This window comes from Mchenga conophoros, linkage group LG7, assembly GCF_057382185.1.
Source record: "Mchenga conophoros isolate Kocher_MC1m ecotype Shallow Benthic linkage group LG7, M_conophoros_male_GT1.1, whole genome shotgun sequence".
NCBI classification, from domain to species: Eukaryota; Metazoa; Chordata; class Actinopteri; order Cichliformes; family Cichlidae; genus Mchenga; species Mchenga conophoros.
This window is the reverse complement of record NC_140532.1, coordinates 43,083,892-43,096,002: the sequence shown is the minus strand read 5'-3', so window position 1 is coordinate 43,096,002 and position 12,111 is coordinate 43,083,892. Positions and strand designations below refer to the sequence as shown.

Sequence of the window (12,111 nt, the reverse complement as noted above, 5' to 3'; positions counted from 1 at the left end):
AGGCTCTTGCCCTGTGAGGACATTTGTCTCAGATTGACAATTTTGAACTGGTGTGACCTTTTCTAGACATCGGCATCTGCAGTGTGGTCTTGGTTATTTATGGTAATTGCCATTTCCCATCACTTAAAAGCTTTGACTCTCCTGAACAAATGGCTTTGGTCTGAACTGCCTGAACTTCCCAAAGTTTATGACCTTCACTGTCTTTGCCCTTTTCCTGGGAAAACCCCAGGAAATCACCTCTCACAAATCATGTGTGCGGTAACAAAGTTTGTGATTAAAGTTCATCCTTTTGTCTGACAGATAGTGACATATGTGTAAATCAAACATGCTGAATACAATGAAATTTCATCTGGTGAAGAGATTCAAACCAAAGACAATGTGTGGCGCCAATTATGCAACAATGACTATTTTTTGTGGGGTGTGTGTGTAATAGTATGGTAGTGTGTGGGACAGAGAGGGAGAGAGAGTTTTCTGGGAGAAAATGCTTTGAAGTTGCAGAAAATTCCAGGAGTTTCCTGTTAAAGGGTCTGGGGTTTAATTCGATCCAGGAGTGTGTGTCTGTGTGTAAGGAGAGGAGTGTCTCTCGAGTCAGTTTCTCTGCTGCAGAGAGACGTTAACACCACGATAGTCTTTGCTTTTCCCTTTCCTTTACAGATTCCAGGTTGGATCCACCTGTTTTTCACCATAAAGCCTTCAGTGGAGCGTTGAACTGGGATTCAGGCTATTGTTTTATTAACTGGATACTTTTTTTTCCCCTTTTTTAAAATAACTGCACATCACTTCTAAACAAGCAGTGGTGAAAGCAACACTGCACATATGTATTTTTACTTCAGATGAGGATTTATGAGCTGCTAAGCAGTTCCAGCTGATCGCCAGACCAATTTATTTGCAACATCAGTGAAGATGCCTCAGTTTTTTACCTCACACTATCTGTTGCTGATTGCAGCTTTGTGGAGCCTCAACAACCTGGGTTTGCTGGCTGCATGGCAGGGCTTCGGTGACGGTAAGCCAAAGGAACTGTTGGACCCAAATGTACGAGACTGGGGAGACTACTCAGACCTTCCTCCTGGAATTGAACATGGATTAGGGCTGGAAGAAAGCAGAGAAGATGGATATAACAGAAAAGTTGGAGAGTCATCATCAAGCTTGGCTCCAGAGATGGATTTCCTGGCTGACTTTGCAGGTAAGAGGAATTAATTGACCAGCAGATGTTCCTGTTCTTATGTCCCTACAGTCACCGATTTTCCCTTGCAGGTAAAAAGCGTCTGTGGGTGATAACAGCTCCATCCCACAGTGACCAATATCTTCGTATGATGGAGAAACAGCTAGAAGAAATGGAGCAAGTACTTCTCTGCAATTTATTCTGATACATACACATTATTTACTCTTTTTTCAGATTTAAAAAAAAATTTAAACTAGCTGCTTATCCATCAATTTTTACTTGTTTTATTTGATTGTTTCTTTCTCTGCCTTACTCAGAAAGGCCTGAACTGCCATTTAGCAGAAAGAGATACGTACATTGTAACTATCATTCAGAATGCTATGATGGAGGGACGGATCCAGAAAACAACTTTTCAAGGAGATGCCACAGTCGAGAACCTGGACCCCGACACGGTTACCAAACTGCTGCACTACCTGGAGCTTACCAGCCAAGTAACCAGTGTGCCATAAACTGTGTGATTCATTTCAAACTCTTGGCAACATATAAAAAAGTTATTGCGTTTTTAATTCTTTTTTAAACTGAAATGCTTCTTGGTGGTTTACTAGTTGATGTGTTTCTGATTTGTGTTGAACACCAATCATGTCAGGAGCAAAAGTTCACCATGCTGGTTATAAAGAAGAACCTACGGGTCAGCGAGCGCTTCCCTTATCCGGTGCGTGTCGAGGCCGTTTTGGAGGTCATCGATCAGTTCCCCATGAGGAAGCTGGAGAAGATGACCAGAAAAGGATCTCACCTCAGGTTTCACTACCTTACTTTTATTTTTATGTGATGACTAATTTTAAAGGTCCTATATATGATGATCATGCTTCCTTTTCAGCTGTACACCGTGAAATGTTTGTCCTGTTTAGCATCAATAATTCATTTTCTTCCACTTACACAGTTCAGGGTCATAGAGGTCTGGAGCCTATCCCAGCGGTCATGGAGTGACAGCCAGGATATACCCTGGACATGTTACCAGTATATTGCAGGGCTAGCAGAGAGAGTCAGACAACAATTTACTCTGACATGCACATCTATGGTCAAGTCAACATCACAAATTAAATTAATGTAATATTTCTGAGCTTTGAGAGGAACGTGTCAGGAAGTTTGCCAAACAGTCCTAGACAGGCTCCTGCAGTGAATTCAGAAACAATAAGTACAGAAGAGTCACAAAATGTGCAAGGATATTTGTACCCAGTGCAAAACAATTATATACAAGAGTTTCAGAGACCTTTAGACCATTATATGGCGTACGCACACAAATAAGACTAGCAGTTACAGAGACTGAGTAACGGTTGTCCTCCTTCCACCTGGAGGCTGCTGAGTAGTTGATGCAGGTAAAGAAAAGTCTCATTAGTTTATCCGGTCACTTAAGTGTATGACCGCCTTGCTTTCACCGTCTGATGATGAAATTGACGTCACTCAGATCAGAGTAGTCTCTAGCAGACTCAAGAACACAGAAACTATAACTCACCTATAAGCAGTTGGGCACTAGCTTAAGTCAAACTCACTTCTGAGAGACTGAATTAACTACCAATGGGAAAGAAGGATACTATGGACTAATAAGGTTGGAAAATATGCAAGACTAATCTACACAACCAGAATATTGAATATCAAATGCAGCAACTGACAAAGCGATGGGGAACAAGTGAAGCGATTCATTGGTGAACTGTCACGGTCCGGGTCAGCGGCCGTGTGAAGAGTGGAAGGAGGACTCAAACGCAGCACTATTTCAGACGTGAAGGGTGATTTATTGACAATACCAAACATAAAAGGGAGATGGCAAAACTGAACTAAGGACGAACTAAACTGGGAGAAACTACACAAAGGAGTGGCAAACCTGAACATGAAGGGAGACCAGCAGGGAGAGCACGCAGAGGATTTCACAGGGTATGAACACAGACGACGCGACGAGGAGCAGAGGAAAACACACACTATAAGTACACAGAGAGACACTGGGAAATCACACACAGGTGGGGGGAAACAGCTGGACCTGATTAACCTGACGAGACAGGGGAACACTAACACCAGGGACCAATAGAGGGAGCACAAACCCAGAACCCAGTATCTAAAATCCCAAAACACAAACCATCCCAAAACAGCCCAAGAATAATAAAGAGAATAATAACAATAAGGAACACAAACACAAAGTCACTGAGTCATGGTCGCAGGACCATGACATGAACAGGACGTTATTCCATGGGCAGTATCTGCTCACCAGACTTCCTGCTAAACAACTCCCCCTCATTTTATTTTATTGTATTTTTTTTTTTTTACAATCCCTGACACTTACGTTCATCAGTTTAAAAAAAATGATGATTAAAAACAGATAAAGATTTCATAGTTTTCCAAGTGAACACACATGTGAATTTTTTGTTTTCTATGCCATGTTTTAGATGTAAAACCACCAAAAAGAAGATTGTGAAAAAAAGAAAAAAGATGACACTTAGTCCTCAGAGGAGAGGAAATGTGACTTCTGTGGTGCCATTACAAAGAAGACCACCTTTGGACAAAAAAGCTGCTCTGAGGAGTAAGATCCAGGATATACTGAGTGGTCGGTCGAGGTTTGTAATTCGTAAGCCGTCTACAATGAGAAAGCCTTCGAGCAACAATGATCCCATCAATTCTAAAGTACAGGAGAAAACAAGGGTGAGCAGTCTTCCATCTGTTTCAAGGAGCAATGAGGAAGTAAAGAAAAACAGGTAATGTCTTTTTAAGTTAGTATGTTTTGTTAGACTTTGAAACAGAGTGAAGAGTATGCCTTTGAATGTTTTGATTTGTGTTCACATCTGGTATTTCTTGCCTCCTCTTCTGCTTACAGCACATAAATACTGTTTTTAGTGCTGGGTGGACATCAAAGTGACTTTTTTATATATTGTATTGCAGCACTCATCCATCTGTGGAAGAAGGAAAGAAAAGAAATGTAGAGAAAAATAATGGAAATAAAACTGGTCAGAGTGGAAAGGGGAACAAAAAGGAAAAACAGAGGTCTAAGAAAATAGGCAAAGGGAAAAAAGGAAAGAAAAGAAAAGGAAGGGGGAAAAAGTCCAACAGAGAGGCAAGTGAGAAGGATAAAACAGCGCTGAAGGAGTTTTTGGACAGTTTAAAGGGGACAAGAAGGTTGATGGTAAGACCTTTTGTCTAATCGTTGCACTTCTCTTTGCCTCCAGATTGTTAATGAATTTAAATCATGTGTTTTCACGGCTGTACCTGAACCAATTTTCATGTTTTTGTTTTGCCTCATACAAGGTGATCTCAACACCCAACAGAGAGGCAACACTGTATATCCAGCAGACTGAGGAAAATGAGAAGTATCGCTGTGAACTCGCTATAAGGAAGATCACAGTGGCAACCATTACTGGACAGGGAAGTGATGGCACACTTATAATTCAGCACTACCACCTAGGTAGGAAGGGTTTTTACCTTTTGTTGCCAGTTATGTATTTGCATTTCAACATTTGTTTAGGTTCTCTTCATGAATGCTTTTAAAACTACAAATCCTCTCAGGGTTCACTGAACCAACACGTATTTGGTTTTGTTTTGTTTTTTACTAACATGCAACCAAAGGCAAATATAGTGCTTCCTAGAAACTGAACAGTAACAAAATTGTCCGTGGGTGTTGACCTATTGCCAGCTATTTTAGCATGCTAACAATAGCTAACGGTAAAATACACAGACTGTTTATAAGCCTTAAGGTTGTTAGTAAAGAGATAGCCATCTTGGTATACGCCTTATGCGTGTACAGACATGGATTATTAATAAATTAATTTTAATTTTAACCTCTGTTTTTAGACACACTAACCCTGCGCATGAATGTCATAGTCATTCTGATATTTCAGTTTTTTGTTTTTGTTTTCTATGGGGCTTGCTCTTCAAACAGCACAGCACAGACACTCATGAGTACAAAGTGAGGAATGGCCTGGAATAACCTACAAAACTCACAGGAGGTTGTTGGTGTTGGTCTGCTTCTTTCTGGTTTGTCTCGTCCCCATTTCTCAACGTGGATTACGTGTAAATAAAAACATTTATCATGTGATAAAGGCAGCACGGTGGCATGGTGGTTAGCACTGTTGCCGCACAGCAAGAAGGTCCTGAGTTCAATTCCACCATCAGGCCGGGGTCTTTCTGTGTGGAGTTTGCATGTTCTCCCCGTGTTTGCGTGGGTTCTCTCCGGGTACTCCGGCTTCCTCCCACCGTCCAAAGACATGCAACTTGTGGGGATAGGTTAATTGGATAATCCAAATTGCCATTGTGTGAATGTGCGAGTGAATGTGAGTGCGAATGGTTGTCTGTCCCTATGTGTTAGCCCTGCGACAGACTGGCGACCTGTCCAGGGTGTACCCTGCCTCTCGCCCTATGACAGCTGGGATAGGCTCCAGCGCCCCCCGCGACCCTGAAAAGGATAAGCGGAAGCGAATGGATGGATGGATGTTTTCAGTTATTGAGGGTGACAGTTTGGGTCTTCTTCCACATAGTGATGGCACATACTTACAGTTGTTTAAGTTAATTATCTTGGAATCTGCAGTTGTTTAGAAATGGCTTCAAAAGGTTTTAATTTAAGTCTCCTATTGTCTTTCTTTAATCTTGACTGAGTTCGTTGGACTTTCTCATTGTTCTGAATATTGGTCAATCCAATTAATGGCATCAAACAAATTCTTTTTATTCTGGAAAAGAGAAACTACTAGTTGTAGTCAATCAAGAACCTAATAGGTCTTGGCCTTGTCAAGTTAAGACAATGTAGAACCTTCAGCACCAGTTACGCTGAAAAGCCCTCAACTGCCATGACATTCATGGCCATGATGAATGTATGTAAACTTTTGAACACAATTGTTTGTGGACTTGTTTTTGAAGAACTGTTGTTTTGAGCCTTCGATTAATATTTTAGCCTAACTCCCATATGTCACCATATCAGTATATCATTTATTAATAACATATGGTTGAAGGTAAAGTAAGGCAGTTCAACTTCAGAGGGACATAAATTATCCCTCAGTCACATAGGCCTAGAGACGTGGCATAGCAACCTCCCGTCCTCCGGGAAAAATGTGTATTCCATGATTGGGTCGAGAGTGGTTGCTAGAAGTTGTACAGAAGGTGCTGAAACTAAAACCTCCTTGTGATCACTGTGGTTGGTAGTAGAGTTGCTGCAATGACAACATCTTCAATGCAAACTGTTATCAACCAAAGAAATCATAAGGAGAGTTTTGGTGCAGCACCATATTCCTCTTTGCCACCAACGTCACCAAGCGATTGCAACCACTTGCCAACCAGTCAGGGAATATATATTTTCCCCAGGAAAAATATATATGCCAGAGGGTCACCGTCAATCTATAGACCTGCAGGACTGAATATTTAAACATGCATTAAGTGATTAGAGAATGCACATTTTTATCTGGAGGCTGATCTGTAGACCTGTGTGAGCGGGCGCCTTACTGAACCAAATTTAATGCTAGCCTAATCCAGTCAATGTGCGTTGAGACATTTAACTCAAAACTACAAAGTTCAGCCTCAGTATGACGCTGAATACAAAATCAAGAGCACAACAAAGTCAGTGGAATTCATCATCAGGGAACTAACCCATACAATACACAGTTCCCATCAGCCATAAAAAAGCAGATAGTATCTAATAAAGCATATAGCAATACACAATAATAAAGTGAAGTGGTTTAGTCAGAATAACATAAACAGCTCAGGTTTACTGCTAAGCAAAATGTAATAGTTCTCTGAGCTTGTGTACCAGGAAGTAACAGTTTAATTTTGCACTGCGGAATGTAGTAAATGTTTAGTTTAACCTTTACACTGTGATACTTCAGTAGTTACATTTTAACAGTTAACACAGTAGTCCCTTTCCACAAGAGGACTTGGTGAATATACACAGCCAAACAAAAGCCCTGTGTACTCACTGTCTTCAAGTTCACACATCGTTCAGAGACACTGATTTGGGATATAGTGGTTATAATTGCTGTTTTTGTTGCATGCACTGTAACGTGTACTTGGTATTTTCTCTAACATCTGTGTGTGCACACATTGATTTATATCCTTTGTATGTGTGTTCTCCAGATTCAGAGCCTCCACTCAGTGGCCAAGCAGAGCACTTCTTGGATTTAGGGGCCATCTCTCTGCTGAGGGCAGAGCTCGGCCTGTCGTCGCCCGACCTCTTTTCAATGACTGTCACAGATTATGACATCAAGGCCAGTGTAAGAAAATCTCACCTGAGCTTTCCAAGTTTGGCCTTTTCTTGCTTATTTGGCTTTCTGATAGCAGATAAGTTTAGCGATTAAAAGGACAACACACTCATATTTCAAAACCATTGCAATATTTGAACTTAAAGTAACCCATCGAGGAACCCATTATTTAACCAGGTAAAGATGGGACTTTGATGTTCATAGCAACAAATATTTCTGGCACAACTTCACCTACTTCCAGGGTGCATGGAGAAGACAAAGTTCTGATGACTCCAGCAACACTTAAAGTAATCGGGAACAACTTTATTATGTGACCAAGTGTTGGTCACATAATAACTTTGACATTCACCAAAAAAGAAAAAAATTGTAAATAATACAGTTGTATCGCAATACATTTTCCTTGTTGTTTAGTTGCTTATGTATGCCCATAAAGACTAAAGATCTAATCCCTCACCTGCTCTTATCCTTCCCCCCCAGAGAGTCTTTGAGGCTCCACCATCAAGCCAGGCTTTGTTTGACTACATTGACAACTTTCCCTCGAGGAACCGAGAAAAAGAGAAGGAAAGAAAGAATCCACCAGCGTGCTCTAAAGACATGGGACAGCCTGTAGTAGAAAACCCACTGCTCAGGTAATATAACTAATCTGTTTTTATTGCAGTGAGCACCATCCACTAAGAACAAAACAAGCTCAAAATAAATTTGAAGATTGCTGTAAACAGGGTCAGCATATTTTAACCTCTCCGTCACCTTAAATTATCAACAGTGAAAAAACCCATGTGGTTAATGCGACCTTTTTTTAGTGGAGCGTGGATCTCTGAAGCTTTCACAGTCCAATCTCCTACCTTTATCTTAAATCGTGTAATTATTCTTCATATTTGTCTTTATTGATTCCTGTGTAAGTTTATGTTTGTTTCTATTTTATTAACACAAATCATGATATAAAGTGTAGCATAATTCAAATTTGAAAACTGAGTAAAAGTATGATTGAATCTATGGTCTTCCATTTTATAGAAGGTGGTCTAATGACTGAATGAAACTGACAGGTATCCAAGTTTAAATCTATATTTTTCATTTCTAGGTTCATTTCTAAAAGGAGACTGCTGCTCATCTCTGCTCCCTCTGAGGATGACTATTTGTTTCAGCAGCAGCTCTCTGCTGTCAGAGGACAGGAATGTCCCCTGGGTACGTGTTTTAAAAGACCCGCGGTAACAAGGAAGTGTTACAAGGAAGCCAGAAGTCAGACATGGGTAGATTTGTCATGGTTGTGAAATTCGGACCTGAAAAAGCATACCATTAAACAAAACTGTACGGATCATGACAGAATCAAACAATGAATATTATAATATGAATATTAGTGTATTAAAAATGTTATGCATTTATAAAATTGTGTGGTACAAGAGCCATATTATTTGAAATATATAACCATAGCTAGACAGGCACTTAGCTAAATAGGTTCATCGACACAAAAATCATTTCTTTGTCTTTATAAAAAGGGATCGTTTTGATTATCTGTGCTGAATGTGTCCCTTTTAATGAGTCTAAATGTACCTTCTCTTGTGTTTTTCTCAGGTATTCGTCACTTTGCCATGCTAAAGCTGATAGGAACAGAAGAAAAAGCATCAGGAACTGTTGAGTTATTTCCCTTAAATGGTACGTCATGGTAATGTGGGGCATTCCAGGTGTATGAGACGTAATGGAGCATACACGTTTGAAATCATTAGTAATATTGTATATTTTAAGGTAGGTAGTTTAATAAACATTTTGGTTTAAGAGCATTCTTTGTTTAAAAAAAAAAGAAAAAAGATTGATGTGGCTTGCATGATCTCACAGGTTTTGTGGACTGCAAAAGGCTACATCTGTCAACCAAAGGAAGCCTGTAGCTGAGGAAGACACACTCAGTATTTATATTCTATCATGCTGTCACTACTGCTAACCTTTTGCCACATGTAGATATGTGGTTTGGCCTGCACAGAGATGGAGATGCAGTTGGCAGGTGTAGTCTACATCAGTGGTAGGGAACTCTAGGCCTGAAGTGCCAGTGTCCTGCAGGTTTTAGATCTCACCCTGGGTCAACACACTTGAATCAAATGATTGGTTAGTTACCAGCCTCTGGAGAACTTCAAGCCATGTTAAGGAAGAAATTTAGCCATTTTAATCAGCTGTGTTGGATCAAGGACACATCTAAAACCTGCAGGACACTGGCCCTTGATGCCTGGAGTTCCCCCTTCATTATAGCAAAGAGATCTATACAGCTGACCAAAAATGATCCCAATGGATAAATAGCAAAACATGCTGCACAAAAACAAAAACGCGCTTTTGATTAATTTTTTGACTCCTTTTTGTATGTTTCCTTTAAAAATGCAAAAATAAAATCAATGTCAGCACAGATGACACAAAGGGGAAATTTAGCTGCAGAGGACGAAAAAGTTTCTGTTCCAGGTAGTAAAAGTTTATTTTTGCTGTAAAGTCGAGCATTTCAACATAGAAGTATATGGGACTCTCTCCCTTTTGGAGCCTAGAGGAAATGCTTTCGAAAGTTTTGTTTTGACTGTGGTTTTAAGGTTGAGCTGTCATAATATTTTATCTAATCTGAAAGTATCTGGGTTATCCTAGTTTTCGTTTCTTTCGCTTTTCACTGTTTTGTGTAATTTAAATGACTTCCATTCCTTCCCCCAGGTCGCAGTCAGACTGAGGTTGAGTCATTGACGCCTGACTTGGTCAACAATATGAGGGAACAGCTAAAGATCGATAAGGACTATTTCAGCATGGTGGTTGTGGGGAAGGATGGTGACCCCAAAACATGGTTTCCATCACCTATGTGGTCCCTGGATAACATCTACGACCTGGTGGACTCTATGGAGCTCCGCCTCCAGGAGGCGAAGCTGCAGAAGAGGCTGGGGATTCACTGCCAGGAGGACAGAGGAAGAGGAGGCAATGAGCAGGAACACTCCCACGGATACAATGAAGAGAGGGCAGAGATGATGCACTTCTACAGCCAATCCGAGGAATAATGACAAAAAGAGGAAGAAGCGATTATCTACCTAAATTTTTTAATATGAAACAAAAAGTATCAACATGTGGATTTGACTTGAGCCAATGAGACCTCAAAACTGGACTCATAAGAATCGATAAAGTCGATGTATAGATGATGATCTGCTGGATCGTACAATAATAAGCTGGATATTTTACAAGAAATAAATACATTTGAAAAGATAAGCAGACGACAATGGCGTGGTCTTATTCAAGCATTTCAACTGCCCTTTAAAAAAGCAATTTTCTCTTTGACTTCATATGTAAAAAGGGAAGAAAGTAATTTCAAGACAGAGCAGACGGTGCTTTTTACTAATATGTCTGTGTAGACCTTTCAAACACATCCACTGTGCAAGTACAAAAAAGGAAAGGTTCTCTACTGAAATATGCTGATACTAAAACGAACAAAGTATTGAAATAGAAGAGAAGTTCTTTTATTTAAGCCATGACTTTTTAAAGAGCCGCATAAACCTCGTGGTCAGTAATACAGATGTTAACAAAAGTTTTACATGAGTTCTTCACTTGCCTGCATGGACTGATTTCTTGAATTCAGAAGTCCTAACACTGAAAGTTTAACATCGAGTTGTGACCAGAACATGATATGACTCATTCATCCAAATACTAACAAACAAAGCCATCGGTCTTAACCAAACCGGGATCCAGCAAGGGGAATAGCAAATGTTTACAATGAAACTCATGTCAGATATATCCTGAAGCAATGTTTAGTAAAATCAACACAAGAAGAAGATATGCAGGCTTAGCTCAGAGCAAATGCAAGTGTCCAAAATAGCAAACACCTCACATGCAATAATATGGCTCTGCAATATTGACTCTGCAAGTGCAAAAAGAGTGAATTAAACCTTTAACATAGAGGTTATACATCACAAAAGAAAATAGAAAAGAAAGTAAAAGCATTTTTACTTTAAAAATGAGGGTTGATGCTAAAGGTAGTCCCACATAATATAACAGATGTGAAGAATAGTTGTAACTAAACTATGATGTGTAACAGAAAGTGAATGTACAATAAGTTGAACAATAAGTCTAATCAAAACATGGTACAATATAACAAAGCAAAAAAAGTGAAAAGAAAAACACATCCATCACACAACTGGCTCTAAATTCAGCTCTGGCCTTCACCTCAAAATGTGAATTATAAGTAAGAAGAAGAAGAATGAAGGTTGAAGTAAGACAGAAAGTCACTTTAAACTGTCTCTGTGTCAAATTTGCATGCTGACATTATGTGCCTCACAAATTCCAAGGAAAAGGAAGCCAGGTCGATTAGAGACCTTGGAGAGAAATCCAAATAGTCCCTTTGAGCTTCCACTGACAGTGGCGTAACAGACTTTTACCAGGAGTGACCCCTCCTGACCCCACTGACCACCAACCGGACTAGTTGGTGCGAAAAGAAACAACAGACAAACACAGCAGGTTGGTCAGGCCTGTAACCACAAATACAGAGAATGTCAAACAATGGAGGAAGGGGGACAGATAAGAAAAGGAACAAGCAAATTACAAAACATGAAAGGATGCAACAAGATATGTGTAGCCATCATTAAAAATACTGTCTGTCCAGATTTTACAGCTTGTTCTGATTCCGGGTACAAATTCTATGTTGCATGAATTTTTTTTAATTGTTACTACAAAATAAGATAGAAAATGCCATACTGGTGTCCACCAGGGGGCTGCTTAGCTCTCTTT

The 12,111-nt window shown here is 39.9% G+C and overlaps 1 protein-coding gene across 1 annotated transcript; it reads left to right on the top strand.

Annotated features, from left to right (window-relative positions):
* Positions 1–611: 611 nt before the first annotated feature.
* ccdc80l2 (coiled-coil domain containing 80 like 2) lies at positions 612–10,616 on the top strand. Its single transcript, XM_085279402.1, has 12 exons — positions 612–1,183; positions 1,255–1,343; positions 1,480–1,653; positions 1,809–1,960; positions 3,598–3,903; positions 4,088–4,328; positions 4,451–4,607; positions 7,259–7,395; positions 7,861–8,012; positions 8,462–8,565; positions 8,953–9,033; positions 10,060–10,616. The coding sequence occupies exons 1-12, from the start codon at positions 904–906 to the stop codon at positions 10,392–10,394; spliced, it is 2,208 nt and encodes a 735-aa protein (XP_085135528.1). The 5' UTR covers positions 612–903; the 3' UTR covers positions 10,395–10,616.
* Positions 10,617–12,111: the final 1,495 nt, after the last annotated feature.

Bases quoted from the DNA above. Each gene is read 5' to 3' on its own strand.
- ccdc80l2 (XM_085279402.1), top strand. From the start codon at position 904: ATGCCTCAGTTTTTTACCTCACACTATCTGTTGCTGATTGCAGCTTTG. The intron at 1,961-3,597 runs GTTTCACTACCT...GCCATGTTTTAG, and splicing joins AGAAAAGGATCTCACCTCAG to ATGTAAAACCACCAAAAAGA. The intron at 3,904-4,087 runs GTAATGTCTTTT...ATTGTATTGCAG, and splicing joins GAGGAAGTAAAGAAAAACAG to CACTCATCCATCTGTGGAAG.